This window comes from Phacochoerus africanus, chromosome 3 (assembly GCF_016906955.1).
Source record: "Phacochoerus africanus isolate WHEZ1 chromosome 3, ROS_Pafr_v1, whole genome shotgun sequence".
In the NCBI taxonomy this organism is placed as follows: domain Eukaryota; kingdom Metazoa; phylum Chordata; class Mammalia; order Artiodactyla; family Suidae; genus Phacochoerus; species Phacochoerus africanus.
The window spans coordinates 136836006-136862153 of NC_062546.1; the positions used below are offsets into that span (position 1 = coordinate 136836006).

A 26148-nucleotide genomic window follows, 5' to 3' on the forward strand; every position below is an offset into this window, starting at 1 on the left:
TATATATTTCACTTAAGACTACAACTTTCAATTTAAATGACTTTTACCTTAATGCGATAGCTTTAATTGTAAATGAAAATAACACAAAATTTTTATATTGGCTACAAGTGTACTTATAAGTTTGACTCAGTAGTTATTAGCACCAACTATGATTGAGAATTATCTGATAATCTTTTAAAAATACTGATGCTCACACTACTGCACATCTATTAAATCAGAATCTCTAATGGTGGGACCAAGAATTTTTGAGGTTTCAGGTGATTCTAGGTGCATCCGGGGTTAAAAGCCATTTACTTAAATGCTTAATATACTTTTTAAGATACAGAGTAAGTTATTGTACTTAGATGCTTAATATACTTAAGACACAGAATAAGTATTACACAATGAAAATTAATTTTCTCACTTAGATTCTCAGAGATAACTTTTAACAGTTTTTTTCTCTGTATTATCATAAGGTATAATGAACATATACCATATAAGTGGATATGCATACTCCCATTTCCTCCTCTCTTCTCTTGCTGGTTTACTTAATGTAAATGAAAGCATATATTTGATGTTTTCCACTAACTTTTTTTTCTCCACTTAAATATATCTTTTTTTTTTTTTGTCTTTTTGTCTTTTTGCCATTTCTTGTGCCGCTCCCAAGCTAGGGGTTGAATCGGAGCTGTAGCCCCCGGCCTACGCCAGAGCTACAGCAACACGGGATCTGAGCTGCATCTGCAACTTATACCACAGCTCATGGCAACGCCAGATCCTTAACCCACTGAGCAAGGCCAGGGATTGAACCCACAACCTCATGGTTCCTAGTCAGATTCGTTAACCACTGAGCCACGACGGGAACTCCCCGCTTAACTATATCTTAAAGATTGTCCCATATCAACATATGAGTGTGTATATGTGTGACTCTTTTCAATAGCTGTCCATTAGTATTTCATTGTATAAAAGTGTTTTATTATTTCTTAGCACAGACAACAAATGGCCAACACGGTAAAGAAGGAGGAGACATCCTAAGCAGCTGGTGTCCATACTAGCTGTGACAGCAAATATAAACCAAAGAATGAGGTTCCAGATCTTTGTTTATTTAAATATAATCCAGTGCTTCTACTTATACAACAGTAGTTGAATTTTACCAGGGTTGGGGGGGGGAAGGTAGTATAGCATTGGATTATAGTGATCAACACATCTACAAATTTAATACAGGATTTAACATATTTAAAGAATATTTGAAATATTTAAAATGTATTTCTTTAATTTTATCTTTAAGCATATAGGCTATTTATGCTTTTTAATATACAAATATGGGGAATTTAATGACATTTTTGTTATAAATTAAAAAATATAATTTAAATTATTTAATTACAGAAAAAATAATTTGACTTTAATATACATATGTGTATATATATATAAATCTTGCTTTATCTCATGACATGTTGAAATAGTCATTTTGATGCCAATGTACAATATCATTTCTTTACAATAGCATATTACATCTATATAGTTAGAGTATATTTACATGATCTGAAAACTATTGAGAAAAATGAAAGGCTATTATGGTTTATATGCAAGTGTATTTTATATATGGCTCTTTGGTATATATTAAGCTCTTTTGGCAATTACATTAACTGAGGTAACATTTGGCAAACTACTGATCTTCCTAATTCTCTCTTGACCATCAGAAGTATTTCAGAGATACACAAATTTAAGTATGAGGTACTTGCTGAGAAACTGATCTTAAGGTATGAAGAATGAGTCACATGTTTCAAAAAATCTTTGCAAATTATTTTTCTGGGGTTTTATTTATAACTTAATAGTTACAAGTCCTTAAATATATATATATTTGAAATGCATTCCTATTGTTAAAAGTCTTAGAAAAGACTGTGATTCTTTTAAAAAAATTCTAATCATCTAAGAACACTCTCACACTTTGTTTGACTAGTACCAATTTTCCCAAGCTTTAAATATTAAATTAAGTTTGCTTTATATATGTTAACACAATTAAACTATGTCCAAATTTTAGAATTACAACAACAACAACAAATGAATTGGGGGCTGTGAACAATGAGTAATTTTCACAAATGTTATATTGCAACTATCATTTTTCAGCTTCATATGTTCTAAGAAAATTCACTTTCAAGAAACAAGAGTATGCAAAATCTTAGTGTAGTTTTTAGATATAATAACTTCCAAACTAAACTATGTTTAAAAGTTATAAAAAACATAATTTGAAAGTGTAATTATTAAAATTTTTTACCCTCAGCTCTATATAATTTGAACACTTTATTTTAATTTTTAACTCCTTCTAAAGATTGCAAAATTAACATTAAAAATAAATTTTAAAATTATTTAAAATCCACAAAATGTGTGGTATGTGTAAAATAAATTTAAATTTTTCAAAGATGCTTTTTGTAGGTTTCCTGGAGATGGTCAAAAGGGCAAAATTGATAAATACTATTCTTTGCTAAAACAGAATTTATTAGATTAAATCTGTTCTATTCTGGTGAACTACTTTTTTTTAAGTTATTCATTCAAAAAAATGTTCACTGTGTCAGACACCATTGTAGCTGCTGCCAGAGTTGTTTTCTCTTTCCTTTTAAAAGCTGAGATACAATTTACATTCAGGAAAAATTCATCATGTTTGGAATACATTCAGCAATGTTCAGTTTTGACATCGATTGATCTATCTTTGTGTGACTACCACCACAATCAAGATGTAGAACAATTCCATCATCCCTCCAAATCCCCCATGCTCCTTGGTAATCAGCTCCTCTCTCTAACCCCAGCCCCTGGCAACAACTATCCTTATAGTTATGTCTTTGCAAGAATGTGAGATGAATGAAATCATCCAGCATCTAGCTAGGAAAGCCCGGTTTCCTTCCTTTAACATATGTATTTAAGGTTTAGCCATGCTGTTTTGTGTATTAGCTTCTTGTTCCTTTTTATAGCTAAGTTATAGTATTCTAATGTTTGGACAGACTATATTTTGTTTATCCATTCCTCAGTTTAGGGACATTGAGTTGTTGCCTATTTTTGGCAATTATAAATAAAAATTCTATAGTAATTCACATGCAGGTTTTTGTATGCACATTCGTTTTCATTTTTCTTGAGAAAATTCTTAGGAGTGGGATTTCTAGGTCATACAGAAAATGAATCCTTGTTTTTATTAAAAAAAAAAAAAAACTTGCTAAAATATTTCCCAAACCGGCCACACGATGTTTCATTCCTTTAAGTAGTGTGTGATAGTATACTAATTTTAAATAACTGGTTTGAGGTGATAAGGACTTTGAGTCACTGAGAAATTGAGTAAAATTATTTCTGATAGGATTCAGATCAAACTTTACCTAACTATGAAGTTTTGTCATCTGGTAACAAAATAATTCTAATTAATTAAAAAATAAAAATCCCAATCAAAAGCAATGGTATAGAAAATAAGCATGTTTAGATAACAAAAGAGTAGTTCAATAAAGAAAATATATATATTCTTCTATATTTATACACTGAAAATAATAAAGTTCAAACAGTATTGCCCAAAAGCAGAAAGCCAAATAGAAGCTGAAATCCTTCAGAGCCACTTATTTTATTCATCTTACATGTTGCCATATTCATCTACTGTGTGATTAGGGAAAACCTCAAACTCCAAAAATTTCAAGTGATAAGAAACTACTTTTTTCTTTCTTTCTGTCTGTCTTTCTCTTCTTTCTCTCTTTGTCTTTTTAGGGCCACACTTGTGGCATATGGAAGTTCCCAGGCTAGGGGTCGAATTCGGGCTGCAGCTGCCAGCCTACACCACAGTCACAGCAACACGGAATCCACGCCACATCTGTGACCTACACCCCAGTTTACGGCAACACCCGATCCTTAACCCACTGAGCAAGGTCAGGGATCAATGCTGGGTCCTCATGGATACTAGTCGGGTTTGTTACTGCTGAGCCGTGATGGAAACTCTCTGCTATTTTCTTATGAGACATTTTTACACAAGGAATTACCAAGTAACCAAATCTATGTGTGAAGACATCTCAATCTGCCTTAAACAAAGCAGCAGGCAGGAAAGTCAGGTCACCTACATGGCAGAGATGCAGCGGCTGCCTCAGGTGTTGCAGGGCGCTCTGAGAGAGGTGCTCCGGCCAGCAGCTCAGGTACAGTGCCCTGTTCAGGACGAGGGAGCCCGGGGCCAAGGGACACTTCTGCCAAAAAAGTACAATCTGTAGAAATGGCACTTCAACAACAGGGCTAAGGCAAGCAGAGACCAGGAAGCATTTCAGAAGAAATCAGATTTGTGAGCTCACAATTAGCTATGCATTAAACAAGAGCTAAAAGGAGAAAATAGGATGAGAAGAAAGAGCTAACAAGCAAAGTTTGAATAGCAGCCACTTTTCTCTAATACTTCAGAATCTTCTCATTTCATTTATATAGTTTGATGTTATTTAATAAATTTTCTTTGTGAAACAGAATGGTATCATTGATATTCTGGGTAAGACTTGAGAAAAATCATTACTGGTTATCTAGTGGTAGTGGTTATCTAGTGGTAGTGTGTTTAATCACAGAGGAAAAGAATTCTGTGTCAAAATCTTAAATTCCTATATATCACCTAAGGATTAAAGATTCAGGAGCATTTGGGTGCTTCTGAGTTTTCCTGTATTTGTGAATATAAATTATAAAAATTAGTAGTTACATTAGGCAATTTTTTTATACCTATCAAACTATCCCCATGCTAAAGTACATATAGTAATATTATATTTTTGATTAAACATTCTCTCATATTCATGTATAACTAACTTTAGGGATTAAGAAATTTTACATTTATTCTTATAATAGCTAATAAATAGCTATTAAACATTAGGAAGCAATATTAAATTTAATTATTTTTAGTGGAAATTCACTTATTTGGAGAGAATCCAAAATAAAATCATTTAATAGAAAATATTTCCTAATAAATTTTTATCATTGGATTAGAACAATATGAACACACCTAGGACAGTTGCATCCAAATGGTACTTTACACCTTCATATAAGTTTTCTTCTGAACACACCAAGGGACATTCCTAACTAAGATATGCCATTCTTCTTGGGAAGAAGACTGAAAAATGGAAAACCTGGCATTGCATAAGGAAAAGCAGGAGACCTAGTAGGAAAAGTAATCAAGGTATCATTACAGAACTAAAATTTTGACTTCTGTGTTTCACACTCCAAACTCAAAAGATACGGTATACTTGTCATTTCATACTACACAACATTTGAGTAGTCAAAGCATCTGTATTTCTTTCATATACAGCACTTTAGAACTAGATTCATTCCTAAACTGTCCTGGAAATTCTTTCTCAGTAGTTACATGATACAGAATAGAGGTGTCATACCTGGGCTGGACAGGCCCTCGGAAGAGTTTGCTTCTAAAACACTGTCTGGAGGAACTGCAGGTACTGACTGCAGGGCTAGAAGACAGAAGAAACACAGCTTATAAGCAAGTCACATTCAGAAATGAAACAATTCCTTAGTGGCTTAATTTAGTAATTTTTATTTAATTCAGAAAGAGCACTAACCTTGCTAAAATTGTTATTTTACTTGTCTAGCTGTGACACAACTAAAATCAACTTAGATTCCCATTCCTAGGTGTAGTCAATCCTGGAAAGGTAGTATCTTTCTGAATAGATTCAAAAATTATAACATGCTCATTTTAGGATAAAGGAGCTGTAAAATTTTTTATTTTGTTAAGTTACAGATTGTTTATAGGTAGAATTATCAGGGATTATCTAAGTATTATTGTTATAATCAATTAATCAAAAGCCTAAGTTTAGGGAGCTCCTGTTGTAGCTCAGCAGTAATAAACCCAGCTAGTATTCATGAGGACATGGGTTTGATCCCTGGCCTTGGTCAGTGGGTTAAGAATCCAGCATTGCCATGTGCTGTGGTGGAGGTCACAGATGTGACTCGGATCCATCATTGCTGTGGCTGTGGCTGGCAGCTACAGTTCCAATTTGACCTCTAGCTTGGGAACTTCCATATCCTGCAGGTGTGGCCCTAAACGCAAAAAAAAAAAAAAAAAAGCCTAAATATTATTATTATTTAATGAAAAGATTTATAACCTGTATCATTTTTATTGTCTATATTTTAAAAAAGACAACACAAATATAATGTTAACAGGAAAAGAGACATTACCAGTCACGTGACTGTTTTCATCACTTTGTTGCAGGGCTATTTTGGAGGGTGGGGAAGGTGCTTTTCGCTTTGTCCTTTTCAAAGATGAATTCCCAGTGGATCTGCTACTGAGCTGCAGAGAGCCTGTCCTCACTATGCCTGCTCCGCAGGAATTCTACGGAAAGCAAAATGACCCAACATAATTTCTATTTAGAAGTGCACAGCAAACTTGAAGACACTGACCTTTACATCAGACATATCACAGGCCAGTATGGAACATGAAGGTCATTCATTCACAAAGCATTTATGGAGTATCTGCCACATGCGAGAGATGGATATGAAAGAACAATAAAATATGGTCCTTCTCAAGAAAGTTAGGCTAGGATGGGAGGCCAGCATGTAAACAGCTAATTAAAATGTGGAAGACTCAGAGGCAACACACTTAAAGAAGAAAAATCTGGAGAAAATACTGGATTTAAAGTAAAATGTGAAAAAGGGAAGAATATTTGTACATTAAGGCTGGCTTGAAGGATCTCTTTTTAGCATAATATGTCAATGACAAACATTTCAAAAATCTATGTCTACCCAAGGCAAGGTCATTTGAGGTCGTTGACTCTATACACATCTAACGCTCAGAGCATGTGACTGTCAGCCGGCTGGCTGGTGCCTCCTGGCCCATTGCCATGTCACCTTGCTCTTTCCCTTAACAACAAAGCTGCTTAAAAGAGTTATTCATAGTTTTTGTCTCCAATTTCTCATCTCCCACTTGACCCCCTCCAATCAGATTTTTCCTAGCCTTTGATCTATTAAAACTATTCCTATCTGTGACATAATAGAAAATATATAAAGTTCTCTGCCTTCATTCCTGACAAAGAGCCCCTAAAACCCTTTTCTTTCCTAAGTGGCCAGAAAACTAGAAGTATCCCTTGTTCTAATATCAGCCTTGGACCCCAGTTCCTGACACCGAGCTCCTGAAACTTTTATGATTCCCTGAGTATATCTTTTATTGTAATGAGGTAACTTTGGATGGGCCCCTGGATGAAGACTATTCACAGGAAAGTCATGACAAGAAGCTTGGAATTTTCAGCCCTGCCCTCATTCTCTTGAGAAGGGCTGAAAATGGAGTTAATGAGTCATGCGTAAGTGAGGCTGCCATAAAAGCACAAGTGCATGGAGTTCACAAAACCTCCAGATTGCTGGACAGCTGGAGGTGCTAGGAGAGTGGCATACTTGGACAGGCTGTGGAAGCCCCATGACCCTTCCTGCCTACCTTGCCCTCTACATCTCTTCCATCTAGATATTCATCTATATCCTTTGGCATATCCCTTAAGGAACTGGTAAATGTAAGCAAGTGTTTCCCTGAATTCTGTGAGCTATAGAAATTTAACTGAGCCTGAGGAGGGAGTCAAAGGAACCTCTAACTTATAGCCAGTTGTTGATCAGAAGTAGGAAACAATCTGGGCTTATGACTGGTATCTCAAGTCCAAGGAGGGGTGTCATTGGAACCTCTAATCAATAGCCACAGGTCAGGAGCACAGCTGATAACCTGGACTCATGGTTAATGTCTGCAGTGTGCATGGGAAAGGGAGGTCAGTCCTGTGGAACTGAGACCTTATCCTGTGGAATCTGATTGTTTCTGGGTAGATGGTATTGGAATTTAATTGAATCTTAGACACTTTGCTGGTACCTAAAAATTGCTAGGAGGTGTGGGGAAAAACCTCCCCATATTTGGTGAGAAGAAGTGAAATGTTTTGTGGGAGTAGCAAAGACAACTCACAGGGAAAAAACACAGAGTAAGGAACAACTGGGTTTTTCCCTACATGGGTACAAACTGAGTTTTTCCCCTTACATGATCAAAGTCATCAATGACCTCCCCCATGACTAAGTCAGTGGTTACTTCTTAGAACTCATTTATCCTACCTATTAGCAGCACTAAACAGAGCTAACCACCCTGCAAAATCTACTTTTTCTTACTTCCAGGCATTATTCCTAACTCTGTATAGATCTAAACTCTGTTTTCTGTATTGGTTCCTTTTCATCTAGTCCTTGAACACGATAGCCTTCATGCTGCTCCTCAAATGTGCCAGGAGTCTTACCACCTCAGGTTGGCTGCCCTTGCTGTTCCCTGTCCCTGGAAATGCTCTTCTAATAACTTACCCCCTAATCTTCCTCAGGTCATTTCACAATTGTCACCTTTTCAGTGAGCTCCTCCTTGACTGACGCCCCCCCCCCCAATACTCCCTATCCCTGTTCCCAAATGGATCTTTATAATCAGGATTTAATCACTCTCTAACATAACACAGAGACGACTTATTTACCTCATTTATTGTTGCTTCCACCAGGTTTGACTCTAAAGACAAGGATTTTTTTCCCCTCCTATTTTGCTCATTTCTGTATTTCCCGAACAATGTCTGGCTCATGGACGTTTCTCAATAAATATTTGTTGAGTGAATGAAAGAGATGAACAAAATATTTCCTTCTTATTTTGCCAATGAAAGCCTTGATAAACTTGGACTAGGGAGTTATTGTAAAGCTTGGGCCATTTCAGTCTTATGAGACAATGTACGTATAACTAAGGGAAGTGACATAGTTCATAAGGTATTTGTCAGTCATTATGACCTGCTACACACTACATAAAATTTAGCAAATTTACTATTTTGTAATATTGTAATATTTCTGCCAAAGAAGAAAGGAAGCCTGCCCTCCCAGAGACAAGTTTGAGTTAGTTGTCATCACCGCCAGCTGTGTGAAGCACTAATGAGGAAGGCAGCTCATCTCACAGGGACAGAAGCAGAGTTGGGCCCACAGTGGCAGGCACCTGGCAGAAACCTGGCAGAACATACCTCTCACCAAGGTTAACTCATCTTTATAAGGGGGTCGGATAGGGTGGTACCAGCCTAGCCTTATCAGTAGTCAAAACATTAAACAACTTCCATATCAGCTGGTCAGTAGCTGCAGCCATCATGCTCCACTCATTGCTCTGGTGCCTCCTACAGACATCTCCATAATCCAGCATGAAAAGAGTGAAAGCCTGTCACTCAAACCCAGATTTTGATTCAGTCACTAAAGCCAATTCTGATTAAATAAGAGGGTTCTCCCCACCCCACCTGGGTGGGTGTATAGGTGGGTCCTCATTTGCTTTTTGGACTTTGAGAAGCACCCTCAGCGATAAAGAGCTGAGAAAGAAATGTAGTGGTGGATCGGCAGTATCTAAATATCATTTTGAGTAGAACATAAAGTTTAAATAAAAACCTTCATACCAATGATATGTCTCTGTGTTCAGAAACTTTCACTTGCTATCTAAAAAAAGTAAGAAATTTAGGGATCATTAGGTAGAAGAGCAAAAACTCTCCTGAGACAATGTGACACTTCATTTTTTAAAATATTGATCTAGAACATCAAAGACAGTAGAAAATATTTTATTTCTTGATGAGTTTACTTCTGTAAAGCCCTATTCAAGCATGCCATGTTGCTATCACAGACCTAATTTATTACCGGTAGGAACACAGTAGGTGATCAGTAAGTAACTGTGAATGCATGAAGTCATGGTAGCATTTGATTTTCCTCCTAATTCCATGCCTAAAATGTGCTTCCTATGTTTTGACTGATTGCCGTCATGTAGCCTGTGATAACTCGGTTCTTCTGTAGGTCAGAGTCCTAGCCGCTAACATTTATTGGTCTTTTCTATGACCTGATAAACCACAACATGAGTTTCCCAGACAACAGTATCTGTCTAGGAGTTGGAGCTCTTAAATTTTGGTTGAGATATTATAGAGCAGATAGCAAAGAAATAAAAAAGGGAGGAATGTATATACACGGGCTCACACATTTATATGGCCCTAATAACTCAAAGACAGGATAAAAATAAACTCATATATTTCATTTATCACTCTAGAGGTCTTAAAATAAGCTAACTTTTTTTTGGTACAGGATATTTATATTTCTATGGACAAAGCATTAAAATTTTTTCAAAGTACAAATATTTCAGTGTTAAAAATGCTAAAATATTTTGATAGCATTTGTGAAGATAGTTGAGGGAATTCATGTTAGAAGGGCAAAGCCATGAACATCCTGGGGGGAGCCCATGTTGTATAACCTTAACTCTTTAAAATTTACCCCCTTACTCTATCATGTGGGTGGGTCATGAAAGAAAATGGATTTATGTTTCCAGACCTGCAACTGGACCATAAAGACTAAGAACAAAGACTTTTGAAGAGAACATGACTGCCACCAAGTGCAACCAGGTCAACTTTGTTCCCTGCAAAACTAGATTCCATGCTGTAATTAATGGTTCGAACTTACTAACTTTATGATAGAAACGTAAATGTAACAACTGACATGAGATGGGCCAAGGCAGGAATAAGAATGGTGAATTTGGATAATCAGCAGATTAGTGATAAGAATCTAAGTTTTGTTCTGAGATGTGAGTGACATTAGTATTAGCATTTGAGGAAATACCTTAATATATACTTCTTGCTTCCTATAAGACAGAGAGACAAGTGTTTTTAATTTTATTTTTGGTTTTTTGGTTTTTTTAAAGAGACAAGAATTTTAATCAGCTAAGCAGCAGCCTAGAGAAAATCAAACTTGGAGTTATTTTGTGATAACTAAAACATCACTATTAAGTCTAAAATAGAGGAACCCCTGGGACCTCATATCTACTGCAAACATCTGTCTCTAGGGTAGAAGCCTGCAGGAAGAGAGGGGGCATTTTAAGGTAGAAGATCTAGGTGTTCCTAAATAGACTGTAGCCAAGAAAACTGGTATGTTCTGTGGAATGCGTGTAGAATATATGGATCAAGCACACAAGTGTGCTAAAAAGCAGACGTACTAAACTATCATCGTTATTAAGTAAACATATCATGAGTTCCCACATAAATGTTGAAAAAAAGAAGAAAAAAAGTGTGGAAGGCCACCAATGCATTGCTAAACTCTGTTTTGTTCTGTGCACTTCAGGAACATGCTCCCTAACAGGCAACCAATAGTTCTATACTTGCATTTGTCAGGGCTGAGCTACCCAGGATTTTGAGTCTGAGTCTGTCTAATTGGACAGGAGCTTACAGAGGGTTTTCAAGTTGGACAACAGCCAGCGAAATGGTTACCCAACCACATGAACTTTGGGGCCGATGCCAGAGCTTGAACCAGGGAATGTGGCATTTATTTTATTGTCCCTGCAACCTTCTGCCTTCTTCTCCACAACATAGGAAAAAGTAAGAGTATGCGCTGCATAGGGACCAGCTGCTTGTGTGAAGTGACCTGGGTAAAGCACTAAGTGCTGCCTCTAGCATGTGTACACACTCCATAAATAGTAGCTAATGTTAATTACATATAATTGGCCTATTTTCAAGTGAGTGAAAGTATAAATAAAATAAGCAAATGATGGTGATAATGTAGAGGTTAGAGTAAAATGTGACGATAAAAGGAGACAGCTAAGAGTTAAATATCTCTTCACTCAAGACATTTTTTTCTAAGAATTCTAAGACTGTACTTTCTTTAGTGATAGTGGTGGTGGGTGTCCTGTTAGAGTCAACCTCAGTTATAATCAACCTTAAACAACTTAAGCAATGTGTGCTTAGTCCACTGCACAAACCAAATTCACTGTGTATTAAAACCCCACCTTTAAGTCACCTCAGGCAGCTTCATGTTACCTTAAAGGAATTTAATAAAAGCTAAATATCTTTAATAGTAGCTTGTTAAATCTTATTGAGGAGTATAGGGAGCTAATTATCATATACAAATTTGAATATTTCATAAATTTTTCATAAATTTAAGGTGAACAGTTAAAATGAAAGAACTGCCAAGGCAAGGCTCATTTCCTCTAGTCAAATTATGACTAAAATTTTTAAAAGGAGTTTAGATCAAATTATATTTAAGTCCAAAGGATTTACAAAACAAGAAAACAGAGAGGTTTCTTTCTACTATGTTAAAAACACTTTGGTTAATGATTAGACATATTCAATTATTTACTCTAGTTAAAGTCACTAAGTCTGCTGGCCTTCAGTGAAAACTGCACCTCTAACAGGAATGTACAGCACTGAATTTTATGGTCTGTGAAAAGAAAAATATTGCACAGAGAAATAGAATTCACTAATGAAAGTGGCAAGGTCAAGGTGAAAAACATGACAGATAGTTAATCCCTCATAATTCATATCCAGATCAAAATTCACTGGTTTAAAATGGAACTAGGAGTTCCTGTTGTGGCTCAGTGGTTAATGAATCCAACTAGGAACCATGAGGTTGCGGGTCTGATCCCTGGCCTTGCTCAGTGGGTTAAGGATCTGGCGTTGCCGTGAGCTGTGGTGTAGGCCGCAGACGTGGCTCGGATCCCGCGTTGCTGTGGCTCTGGCATAGGCCGGTGGCTACGGCTCTGATTAGACCCCTAGCCTGGGAACCTCCATATGCCGCGGGAGCGGCCCAAAGAAATCGCAAAAAGACAACAACAACAAAAAGGAACTAAATTTACCTGAAGGAAATAGAATTGAATGGCATTCAGTAGGTTTATTTAGGACTAGCTCTGTGCTAGTTATTAGATCAGTTATTAATCATAGTTGAAATATAAGATGTGGATCATTGAAATCAATAAATTCTGGTTAAAAGAATACAAATAGGAAAATAATTTTTAAAAGACTGATTCAAAGGATAGAAATACAGTGGCCCAATTTCAATGATGTTATTAAATGTTTCTATTAGAAGCTTTTGGATTTTCATTTGTTTATAATATGATTTCCATGTTGGGGGTGGGGGGGTAATGAGGTTAAAAAGGACCAAAGAAACCTTTTAAAATTGTCTGAAAACTCATATAATTTTCTTTTCTTCTTAAGGGACAGATGCCCATAATCCTTTTCCATCCTGGACAGTCTCAAGAAATGCTATAGAGTATTATAAAATATCTTATAATTAACATTAGGTTTCCCTAATTTACAGTGAATTGTATCCTAATGACCCAACTTTCATATAACTAAAGATCAAGCTTTAACTCTTAACTATTGTTTGTTTATTTCTTTTTAGGGCCACACCTGCAGCATATGAAGTCCTGGGCTAGGGACTGAATCAGAGCTGCAGCTGCCGGCCTACAGCACAGCACAGCAATGCTGGATCCTTAACCCACTAAGCAAGGCCAGGGATTGAACCATCATCCTCATAGTTATTAGTCGGGTTCTTAACCCACTGAGCCACAATGGGAACTCCTAACTTTTGATGGAAAAATTCTAAAATAATTTTACAACTTAAACAACAAATCAGTTTTCTTAAGCTTCAAAACATATTATACCACAGTGGACATAATATAGAAGTGGAATATATTCTATTGAATGTCAAAGTAGGCAAAGCTCTGAAGCTAAGTTTTTTTTTTTATTACAGTGAAATCAGTTTTATTACTGATTTCATCATAAAATTAGCACAATCTCCTATGACATTCAAACAGAACATACATTGATGAGGAAAAAGGGAAAGGAAAATCACTAAATCCTAGCAAATACAGGTCACCTCATAGAAATGTTGGTGTCTAACTTTTTTCCTTATACCTGTACACACGCACACGTGCGAGCACACGTGTTTTGACTTGTATTGGATGAAAGCGCACATACCAGTTTCTTTGTTTATGATGTTTTCTCACATAGCATGCTGTCTTTTACTGGGTCTAAAGCAAGTTTATTTTGCTGCCCTGAATTTCCTTGTTCTACACTCTTTTCCCCCCTGGGCAGCACTTACTCCTTAGTCCTAAAATTCTAGGACTTGTATATTCTCTTTTCTTTTTCTCTCCATAAACTTGTTTTAAGATCCTTCATTGCTAGCACTGAAAGTCTTATCCTCCTTAGGTCAACCTAGACTTTAGAAAGTCATTATCAGTGAAGGGCTATAACAAATTTTAGGTGCCAAATGACTGTAATTAAGGAAAGGAGACATTGGGCAGCAGTATCAGAGCCTGGAGTTCTTAAGCCACACTGTGAAAGCAGTCATCTCTTCTGCCAATTTTAAGAGTGTTTCTATCAATCTCTAAAACAAATTCTATGAGAAGAAGCAATAAAATTAGAGTGGGATTCACTAATAGTTATCTAAATGACCACCACCACTCTTAATTTTAGACATTTTGGGTTACTAAGAAAAAGTTAAATCTCTTCAGAGGATTCTGAGTGGCCAGGCTTGTCACTAATTTCTCTCAAAACTGTCTAGTTTTAAACTCACCATTTAGTGAACGATAACATCTGTCTTCTCTGGTTAACAAACTCATTGACCTGAACATATCTTCTTCACACATTTCATATCTTCTGCTTCTTTTAAATGATAGATAACCCAAAATGTAACACAGGGTTTTACATTTCTCTTCTTGAGGCAGTCTGCTTTCATTTCATCAACACCCCATACTTTGAGAAAGCATATAACCAAGTCTTGCTAGTGCTAATTCCTTACTTATAACATTATTTAAATGCCCAAAGATGAGGGCCTGAGTGATATGACTTGAATGAAAAAAAGACAAGGTGAACCAGAAGAAGGCAGAGATCAGAGATCAGGCTCAAGTTAAAAAGACAGATGATGGCGGGAACCTTGGTTCTCTGTGGTCACAGTGATCCAGACAGAGGGGTATCTGGGGGCAGGGCAGGAGGATACTCAGCATCCACAGGTAACTGATTTAGAGCCTGTACCAGAGTAAAGGAACAAACTGGAGCCAACTCAGTTCATTCCAGAAAGAGAGTCAAGGCTAACAGCAGGAATTATCCAAGCGACCTGACAATTTTCTCACTGCTGCTCCAGGAAGGAAGCCTGCTTCTCTTGGCCCTGACCTCTGGTAAATTCTGGTTACCAGAGAAAGGCATGTCTTTGGGACCATGAGGTCCCAAAGGTCACAGTAGTAGAAAGACTAAGTAAACTCCATACTCTGAGAACTTGTAAAGGAAGACTCCTAACACTGAGTATTTTCAATGATATCTTATTAACTAATGTACTTCAGAGAGGTACACTTCTATAAACTACTATATAAGGAATAGAAATCCATACTAATTCTGTAAATAACCTATTCCTGTTCTTCTTTAAATTTTAACAACTTATTTTTTTTTTTTTTTCGATTTTTAGGGCTGCACCTGTGGCATATGAAAGTTCCCAGGCTAGGGGTCCAATTGGAGCTATAGCTGCTGGCCTACACCACAGCCACAGCTATGCCAGATCTGAGCCATGTCTGCGACCTACACCACAGCTCACAGCAATGCTGGATTCCTAACCCGCTGAGCAAGGCAAGGTGCCGAACCCGCTTGTTTCTGCTGAGCTACAGTAGGAACTCCTCCAAATTTTAACAACTTTATAATGAGCATAGTTCTCTACACTTAGGTCAGAGGTAAAGCTGGAAGAAACCTAAAAAGTAATGGCTCAGGACTTTTGTGAGTATAAAATACATAATGTGATTGAGCCTTGTCTGAAATATTATAAGTGCTATAGAAACGTTAGTCATTACTTTTGCTCTTGTGTGATTATGGACCTTTGAAAATCTGATGAAGACTATAATACAAATTATGTTTTATATCTGGAAAAGCCTTAAGAAAGGAAGCACATTAAATATTATACTGTGCTGGTGCATTTCTCTACTGAATGAAATAAGTCATATTTTTGGAAGAACAGACAGCTGTATCCCGTATATCAAGCTGAAGATGCCATGGCAACCACTGTTCCTAGGCAATTGTAGAATTATGTGTGTGTCCACTTTCTATATAATAAATATAACTGGAGAGTGGAGGTGAAAATGAAATGTTATGTGATAACCTGTAGAAAAAACTAAAAGGAGGTATATTTCTTAAAAACTGCAAATGCATGCTTCATTATTGACAACCTTAATGACTCTACATATAACTGCTAAACTCATTAAATGAAGCTAAGACCAAATATGTACTTATACATTCCACAAACATATCACAATCTATCATCTTATCTGTTCATAAAGCATGATAAATATTAGAAGATAAAATTGGGTAAAAGATGAATAATGCCAAATATTAAAAAAAAATCAGCTGTTAAAAAACTAACACTCTAAGTATTAAATTTCACTTGCATAATACTGTATGGCAAAGAATTTCAATTTCTCAACACTTGAGTGTTTTCTGCAGCAGAATGCAAAATGAGACCAAGTGAAATGCCCAAATAAGAGCATTCCTTTTTGTGTTTTCAGCCAAAAGTCAATATCCTAAAGAAAACAAGATGCCATGCTAGTAGCCCAGGAAAAGGGGTACTCTGTTGTATATGCGCATAACTCCAAGCAACAAAGCCACAGCAAAAGTGCAAAAATGAAGAATTCACCAAAAGGATTGTAAATTCTATGGTCAAGATCACACAGTTTCTGTCCAACTCTTCTTCCTCAAAAAATAGGCTTAGAAGACTAGTTTGTCAATAATACTAGGACATCCTCTGGCCACTGATTTTATTAAACATGCTCTTCACAGGTACTTGGTCAGCAGACATGGAATAGAAACTGGATTTCTGAACCTAGTTTCAATCCCAGAATTCTATGTCACTTTTAAGTCAATGCATTTCTGACTTCTGTCATGTATAAAATAATGACAGTCTTATGTAAAAAAAGTCCACATTTTATGCGGTAATACATGAGATCTAGTCCACATAAATGACAGCAGGAGCCATCTCTTACATATGTTGTTGCACAAATGGCATTTCACATCTTCAGGCAGAACCATATTCACAAAATGCTTTGAAAGTACCAAGAAAAACTGCCAAAAAATTTCTAATTGGATAGTTTTCTCTTCCAAATGAACATTTCCATAGAAGACTGTATAATCACCTTTATAAGGAAAATGACACAAGACCTGAAACCATGTGTAAAGAATAGAAAAAAATTCAGGGAAGTGCAAAAGACACTGTCACAATGACAGTAAACTACATATTCCTTAAAATATATTCTTTAGGTGGACAGAGATAATTTTAGATGCAGAAATGTTCTCCAAAAGGGTTAGGATAAATTATTTTACTAACTGGGATCATTGTTGAATCCTCTTTGGAAACTGCACAATTGGTTGCCACAATTAGCTCAGAAAATCAACAGCCTTTTATGTGAACATTTATTTTGAAGCTCCAAAGTCACTACCAAGATACCTTAATTTGCCAGTATTGAGAAATGCCTTTGAGGAATGAGGCAAATTAGTAAATATAGACAGCCCAAAAGTATAAAATAAATGTGGTTGACAACATTTTTCCAAGCTGAAGATAGACTGACTTATCTGTAAGCTTGTCTAAGGCAAATATAATATCAATGATTACTTAAAAAACATTAAAATAAAAGCTCAAAATGAATAAAACTGTGCTATTATAAATCACATGCATTTCTGATATTTATCTCTCTAGCTATTTTCTGGAACTTACCCACTAGATATAAGCATTTGCTAGTTCTAATGTAGTGTAACTACTTCCAATATTTTCTTTCTGCTTTATTGAAAGGATGCTTTGGGTAGAAGAAGAAAAAACAAAAAAACCAAAAAAACCTGGAAAAATCTGGATGCTGTAGTTCTGTTAAACAGCGCACCCTTGTGGTTTATTTTATCTCCTAAACTGTAAAAGTTACAGGGTAAGAACGTATCCAAAATTCTTCATGGACTTGTAAATTATTTTGTCCTGTTTCCCCCCTTCCCCCAGTAATTTTTTCCCAACTTGGTATTACTTTTAATCAGTAAAAACAGTGCCTTTAAAAATTTTTTTAATTCAAAACTGAATTGTTAAAACAGATATCAAATGTCTACAGTGATAATGACTACCTTTGATTTTAAATTTAAAAGAAGCCAGCAGTAAAATAAGTAAAATTCACCCCTAAACATATATATATTTTGCTGTATTTCCTGAATATTTTCATCTGGCTATATAAGAAATTTCAATTTAGGGGTCAATTTGATTTATAGGCATTACATAATGATTGCTACATTTTAGTTGTTGGTCCTTAAGCTTTCAATACAACCTTGTCAAAATCCTGGCTTTTCTGTAAAAGCTTAATGAAAATATTTCCAAGAACCACCTGGACTAATTAATATTAAAAATGTATGTAATTTTGAAGGTATTCAGGTACTTCTGGAAATTTATCAGATCCACACATGAAATGCTAAAATTCTGTGGGACAGAGTCCCCCTTGTATACACACTACCTGACTGTGTGAAAGCTGTAGTTAAAATTTACTTATCATAAGAATTTTTCTGGCAAACACAATTCCTGCCATCTGGTTGGGGAGAAAAAAAGGAGGGGGGGGAGTTTAACAATGCTATAAGCTTTAAGCAATAAAATAACCTTAATGTTTATCTCTAGAGGATAGGGTATCTACCCATAACATGTTCTATCCATCAATGGAATATTATGCAACCTTTAAGAAGGAAGCCTTTTATATACTGATAAAAATATCCAAAATACATCTTACAGTTCTAAAAAGCAAGGTATAACAAAAGTACATGAAACATATGATCATCTAAGAAAAAATCATATAGAAGATGAGTAATGGCTTAAATAATTATGTCTGGAAAAATCGCAAGAAACTGTTACTGGTTGCTTACAGGCAGAAGAATTTGGGGGCAGGGTAGGAAAGGAGAATTATCACTGTATTTACCTTTTTATCTTTAGAAATACATATCATATGAATACCTACACGTATGTGAATTAAAATAAAAAGGCACAAGAGAGACAAATTCAGAAAAAGTAAGATCACTTTGTTGGCATGTTTAGAAAATTCTTTATGAAGCAAGTAAAAAAACAAGTATAATTTGGGTAAGAATGCAAGAGACAGAGCTGAGGGGTAATTCTATTCTGAAAGGACAGGGAACAGGATTTTTGCACAAGTGGTGTCAAATCTGGTTAGAGTTAGAAGCATACTGAAAATGATGAGGAATTAAAGTTTAAAAATAAAATTGTATATTTATACAGTAATGGAAACCATCAACAAAATGAAAAGCAACCTGCAGAAAGGGAGATAATATTTGCAAATCATATATCTGATGAGGGGAATATCCAAAATATATAAAGAACTCATACAGCTCAATAGCAAAAAAAAAAAAAAAAAAATGCTATTAAACATTGGGCAGAGGAAACTATTACATTTAGAAGGGATAAGAAATGAGGTCCTACTGTATATAGTACAGGGAACTATCCAGTCTCTTGGACTAGACCATGATGAAAGATAAGAAAGGGATTGTGTGTATATAGGTATGTGTGTGTGTGTACATACATGGCTGAATCACTTTGCTATACAGCAGAAATTGGCAAAACACTGTAAATCAATTATAATTTAAAAAAAAATTGGGCAGAAGAAATGAATAAACAATTTTCCAAAATTTACAAATGGCCAGCAGGTACATGAAATGGTACTCAACATCATAAGTCACGAGGGAAGTGCAAATCAAAACTGAAATGAGATACCACCTTATATCTTTAGGATGGCTATCATCAAGAATATAAGAGGAGTTCCCCTTGTGGCACAGTGGTTAATGAATCCAACTAGGAACCATAAGGTTGCGGGTTCGATCCCTGGCCTTGCTCAGTGGGTTGAGGACCCGGCGTTGCTGTGAGCTGTGGTGTAGGTTGCAGACGTGGCTCGGATCCTGAGTTGCTGTGGCTCTGGTGTAGGCTGGTGGCTATGGCTCTGATTAGACCCCTAGCCTGGGAACCTCCATATGCCGCGGGAGCAGCCCTAGAAAAGGCAAAAAGACAAAACAAAAACAAAAACAAAACCTTGTATGGTATTGGGGTCTATTTTATAGGGAAAACAAAGCAGAAATTAGCATCTTCTCATGGACTCGACAGAACCCTTTATCAGTTCATGTCCTCCAAGAAGGAAAGGGCAGAAGAGTGAGGAGAAACTTATGGGAGTGCAATCAAAACTGAGCAGAATTGAGGAGTTCCTGCTGTGGTACAGTGGGTTAAGAATTTGACTACATGGGTCACTGTGGAGGCAAGTGTTAGATCCCCAGCCTGGTGCCGTGGGTTATAGATCGGGCATTGCTGCAGTAGGGGGGTAGGTCACAGCCACAGCTTGGATTCATTCCCCTGACCCAGGATCTTCCATATGCTGTGGGGGCAGACAAAAAAAAAAAAATATATATATATATATATATATGAGATAAGTGCTGGCAGGAATGTGCAGAGAAGGGAATTCTTGTGCACTCCAGGTGGGAATATAAATTGGTGTAGCCACTATGGAAAATAGCACGGAGTTTCATCAAATACTTAAAAAACATAACTACCATATGATCCAGGAATTATACTTCTGGGTATGCATCCAAAGGAAATAAACATAGAATATTGAAGAGATACTTGTACTCTCATGTTTACTGCATTTTTCACAATAGTCAAGATGCAGAAACAATGTAAGTGTCCATGCATGGATGAATGGACAAAGAAGGATGTGAAGTGTTAAAAATATGTATATGTGATACACACATGATGGAATATTATTCAGCCATGAGAAAGTAGGAAATCCTGCCATTTGTGACAACATGGATGGACCTTGAAGGTGTTACACAAAATGACATAAGCCAGACAAAGAATGCAAATACTGCATGGTATCACTTATGCCTCTTTTTTTTTTTTATTTTTTAAGGCAACACCCAGAGCATATGGAAGTTTCCAAGCTAGAGGTGGAATTGGAACTGTAGCTGCCAGCCTACACCACAGCCACAGCAACAACAGATCTGAGCTGTGTCTGCGACTTACACCACAGCTCATGCCAATGCAGGATCCTTAACCCACTGAGAGAGGCCAGGGACTGAACCTGCATCCTCATGGATACTAGTCGGGTTTTTAACCACTGAGCCACAACTACAACTCCTGCATGGTATCACTTATATGTGGAATCTAAAAAAGTCAAACTCATAGAAACAGTAGAAGAGGTTGACTGTGACAAGGGGGTGGGAGGAAATAGACTGCAGTTGGTAAAAAGGGATACATTTTCAGCTATAAGATGAATAAGAACTGAGGATCTAATATGAGTACAGTGAGTATAGGATCATAGTATAGCTGATGACATTATATAAGTGAAATCTGCTGAGAGGGTAGAATGTAAATGTTCTTACAAAAATAAAAACAAAACTAACATGTGAACTGATGGATGTGTTAATTAGGGGGAATTTTTTCACAATTGTATGTATTTCAAATGACCACAAGGCATACTTTAAATAGCTTACATTTTTTATCAATTATACCTCAATAAAGCTAAAAAGAAAGAAAAGGAAGGGAGGGAAGGAGGAAAAAAGGAAGGAAAAAGGGAAGGAAGGAAAGTAGAGTTCTCCGCACACCCCCAATTGTGATGTTTGCTGAGGGCCTCGAACACTTAGAAAATACCAGCCAGATATCCAAAATTTCTGAACTGGGAAGTGATAATTACAATATATAAATGCAGTAGCTTGCCACGTTCTTGTATTCTGACAACAAGAAGGGGCAAGACAAGTTAAGTACAAATTTCCTTATCCTCCTGGCCCTGGGCTTCCCTGAGGCATGACTTGAGCCGAGGGAATGGAGGAAAGGAACAAGGAGACACTGTGAAGGGAGAAAATGAAGGGCTAATCACTAATTGGATGTGAAAAGAAATAGAAAAAAAACATCAAAGATGATTTTGAGCTTTTCAATCTGGGAGGAAAAGAAAAAAAGTGAGTTTGATTTTAAATACACTGACTTCCAGGTAGTGATGAGTCAATAAACAACTGTGGGTTTAAATTGCAAGTGGAACAACATTGCAACTGGGTTACAAAGCGGACGTATTGTTTCCGAGGGCTGCCACAACACATAACAAATTACCAGGACTGAGCTGCAACAAACAACAGAACCTTATTCTGTCACAGCTCTAGAAGCTAGCGGTCTCAAATCAAGGTGTCAGGCAGGGCTGTGTTCCTCTGAAGGAAAATCCTTCCTTGCCTCCTCCTGCTTCAGGCAGCTCCTACACTCTTTGGCTTATGGCAGCATCACTGTAGTTTCAGCCGCTACATGACCTTCTCCTTTGTGTCTCTGTGCCTGTGTCTCCCCTCTAATTCCAACACCAGCATGGGACTGGAGCCCAACTTAAGCCCAGCATTACCTCATCTCTAGATCCTTGACCTAGACATATCTTTTGGGAGGACACTATTCAAAACACTATAGTTGAGAGCTCAACAAAGACAGATGTAGTCTCTGAGAGTGTAAATACAGGCTAGGAACATGGATTAAAGTACTTCTAAATTTATAAAATAAGTAAAGGAAGTGGTAGCCAAAAAAAGAAAAAAAAAAGTTAGAAAGGTGAGATATAAGAAGAGAATTAAGACCAAGGAGGAGAGAAAAATCACAATCAAAGGTTGATCTACCCCACCAAATACGGCAAAGAAGTCAAGGAAATAAGTGCTAGGATGCCTAGGAAACATGAATTCATATAAGCACACATGTACATTGTGTGTACACACACACACACAATCACATACAGAACTACAGCTTAATTGTTAAGAATTTTTGTAATGAATACATTTATTAAAATGGTTCTTCAGCTGCTCTAGGGAAAAACAAATAATTCCGGGTTCTACTAAACAATACATCAAAGAACTAGCCAGATGTCCAGATCAAAGGAAAAAATAATTAGAAAATTATATAAATATGTCTAGTTTGCCAAAGGCAACAGACTAAAAAGCAAAGGATTAGTATTTAACTTGGGGGCATCAACTGGTCATAGAGCAGAGGGTGAGACTCAAAAGAAATGGCTTTGGGTGAGGTCACTGGTAGCGTGGCTCAGAATTTTAAGAAGCTGACTATTAGAAAGATAGTTCAGACCTCTTCGGAATCCAAACACAAAGGACATTTACGGGAATAGACTGGATGAAGTCAGCTGGCACAAAAGCTTGTGAGCAGGGCTAAGATTTATACCTACATAAAGAAAAAGACCCTGGTAACCACTCCAGGGAATAATAATTTATACTCTTATAATGCAGTTTTATGGTAATTAAAAATAGGAAACAATCCTGAAAGTGCTGTCTTTTAAATGACTTACTAGGAAGAAATGCAAACTAGTTATGGACACAAAATGAAATTCCTGGAGTCCCGACTTGGTCTCTGCTTCTCTCACTCGCTCAGTTTCAGTCTCTGTAGCTCATGCCTGGGCCTGCCACAGACCTCACATTCTCTGCATCTTTCGAAGGGTTCCTCTTCCCGACTGATGCACTCCCACACGGCTTTTAAGACTGAACCCGACTAGCAAGCAGTCACCCTGGAAAACCCTGTAGTAAATTATTCTATCATTTGAAAAAATAACTATCTTCCTGATTGGTAAGACAAGATTTTACACCACAACCGTTAGATAAGAAAGTCAACAGAAATAAGAAGACAGCTTTAATAGATGATTTTCCAAGTAATTACTTAGCATTTTTCAGCATTTTTTGGGGGGGGGTCATTTTTATCTACTCCAGTTGCTACTTCATAAAGACACATATGATAGCTTAAATATTACAATTAAAAAAACTACAGTTAAAATTTTTCTAAGGTTAAAGAAGTACAAAAATGTTTATGAGTTGGTTGGGGAGGATTAATTTATATAAGCATTGATGAATTTACTTCATGCTTCCAAGGGAGGAATAAAACCTTTCAATGAGATACAAGAAAACTTTCCAGAGTCTCAAATATCTCAAAATAAAATTTGCTCTCAGAGTTACTTAAATCATCTGATTACAAGCAACAAAATATATGGTCTCACGTTCAATCACATTTACTTAAAATCATTTATAAGTCATGTAAATAAAGTAAGGAATGTACAGACTTTATAGGCATGAAAAGTTGTTTGCAAATGGATTTCTACAAAGCAGCATGCTCCAGGAAAATTTGGAATTAGAAGTAACAGAATGTTTGGTAAAAAGGGACATCTAGAACTGTCTTGAACATATAAGTATATGATAGTAACTGCAATATATTCTGTATAAAAAGACTCATTTTTTTGTCTTTTGTCTTTTTTTTTTTTAGGGCTGCATCTGCAGCACATGAAGGTTCCCAGGCTAGGGGTCAAATCAGAGCTGTAGCTGCTGGCCTACACCACAGCCACACCAACACCAGATCCAAGCCACATCTGCGACCCACACCACAACTCATGGGCAACGCCAGATCCTTAACCCACTGAGCAAGGCCAGGGATCGAACCTGCATCCACATTGATGCTAGTCAGATTTGTTTCAGCTGAGCCACAATGGGAACTCCTCTTTTTTTTTTTAAATATAGAGTATGCATCAGGCAGACATAAGGGTTTCCTCCCTGAAAATCTGAGAATCAGGTCAAGAATACCAGACTGTATCTAGTTAGAAACCCATGAATGCAATATAAAGGATGTATTACTGTTCAAAAATAACAATTTCCAGAGTTGCCATTGAGACTCAACAGATTAAGAACCCAACTAGTATCCATGAGGATGCAGGTTCCATCCCTGGCCTCGCTCAGTGGGTTAAGGATCTGGTGTTGCCACAAGCTGCAGCGTAGGTTGCAGACACAGCTTGGGAGTGGTGTTGCCATGGCTGTGGCAAAGGTGGGCAGCTTCAGCGCCTTTCTGATTGGACCCCTGGCCTGGGAACTTCCACATGCCACAGGTGCAACACTAAAAAGAAAAAAAGTTTAAAAATTAAAAAAATAATAATTTCCGTTCCTAATGTATGTATCAAGCAGGAACCTTTGCTTGGGCCTTAATAAACCAGGACTTTCAGGTTTATGGTTTGCATATAAAAGCTACTTAAAATGGACATATTTATTTTTCATGCATTGCAGAATTGTACCTATATAGAGAATTTCTTCACAGTACCAACATTACTAGTAACTAGTTACTCATCTTACTACATATTAGTAACTGTTACTAACCTTATCAGCAGCCTATGTGGAAAAAGACAAGTGAGGAAGAGGAAAAATGGATGGTCCCCTGCCCCATCCTAAAATGACAATAGAGATTTACTCACCTCATCTGTTTCATCCAGGCTTGTGGATTTCACCACACAGGAAGCTGGCCTCTCCTGGATGTGGGCAAGGTCCTGGGGGGCACTCTGAGACCCCGGCATTGGAGGCAGCGGTGCACGCCTCTTCTTGGGTGCATCCGATGGCAGGGTGTTTGAAATATACTGCTTGGAAACGGTATTATACTTCGGAAAAGTTGGACGATGTTTACTTACTAGAGGAGTTGCAGGAGCACTTGCAGTCTAGTAAAGAATGAAAAGGAAAAATATACAGGTAATTTTAATATTAACGGCACATTGCAATTAAAAACAGATGAGAAGAATCTTATAAAATGCTGTATAAGGAAATACATACTTGCTCCCGCTTTTTTTTACTGCGTTGAAAAAAGCTGAAAAACCCTTTATTTTCTTTATCCTTCATAATGTCTAGGTTTTGTGATATTTGGCAGGACTCTAAAAATAGAAGAAAAGCACCTTACTTTTGTTCACAGGCTATATGTTCATCTTCAAGTTTTCTCTCAATTTCTTTCCCTTGATAACTTTACCTAATGATAAAAGCTATGAAGTACGGCATACTATGAACCATGCACTCTGCAAGGCATCTTGTATTTTAATTAATTCTCAAAGCAACAAGCAAATGTAGTATTATTGTACCTGTTACACAACAGAGGAAATTGAAGCTTAAAAAACTAAGATACATAATCAGGCCAACAGACAGGAAATGACAGCTAGGACATAAACCCAATTCTTTACGACTCAAAGTCTGTTTTAGACACAATTACCAATATTTCAGAAGTAAAAATGACTCTGAATTAAATGAGGTATGAAGTTGCTATCATACAGTATTCCCTTTGTTGAATTATAATTTTTGTTCCAGAACTAAACTATTATGAAATATTTAATTCTCCAAAACATGATTCATTATAATTACTTAGTGCTCTCTTAAATGTTTTTAAAATATTTCTTTAATCCAGTGGTTTTCAACCGAGGGGATTTTGCATAGACACACTCTTAACAATGTCTAGGAACAATTTTGGTTGTCACAACTAGGAGCAGAATGATGCTCCTGTGCTACCAGCATCCCCTGGGTACAGGCTAGTGATGCTGCTAACATCTTACAG

General features: G+C 36.7%; 1 protein-coding gene across 6 annotated transcripts in view; it reads right to left on the bottom strand.

Annotated features, from left to right (window-relative positions):
- The window catches only part of COBLL1 (cordon-bleu WH2 repeat protein like 1), a 151289-nt gene that overhangs the window by 15153 nt on the left and 109988 nt on the right, over window positions 1–26148 (bottom strand). For 4 of the 6 annotated variants that reach the window (XM_047772760.1, XM_047772754.1, XM_047772758.1 and 1 more), the window contains 5 exons: window positions 25383–25480; window positions 25034–25270; window positions 6151–6304; window positions 5352–5426; window positions 4062–4181 (listed from right to left, as the gene is read on the bottom strand). In XM_047772760.1, the coding sequence (XP_047628716.1) occupies window positions 4062–4181; window positions 5352–5426; window positions 6151–6304; window positions 25034–25270; window positions 25383–25480 (684 nt within the window). The remainder of the gene's footprint in view (window positions 1–4061; window positions 4182–5351; window positions 5427–6150; window positions 6305–25033; window positions 25271–25382; window positions 25481–26148) is intronic. The other 2 variants (XM_047772755.1, XM_047772757.1) reach the window with 2 other exon arrangements.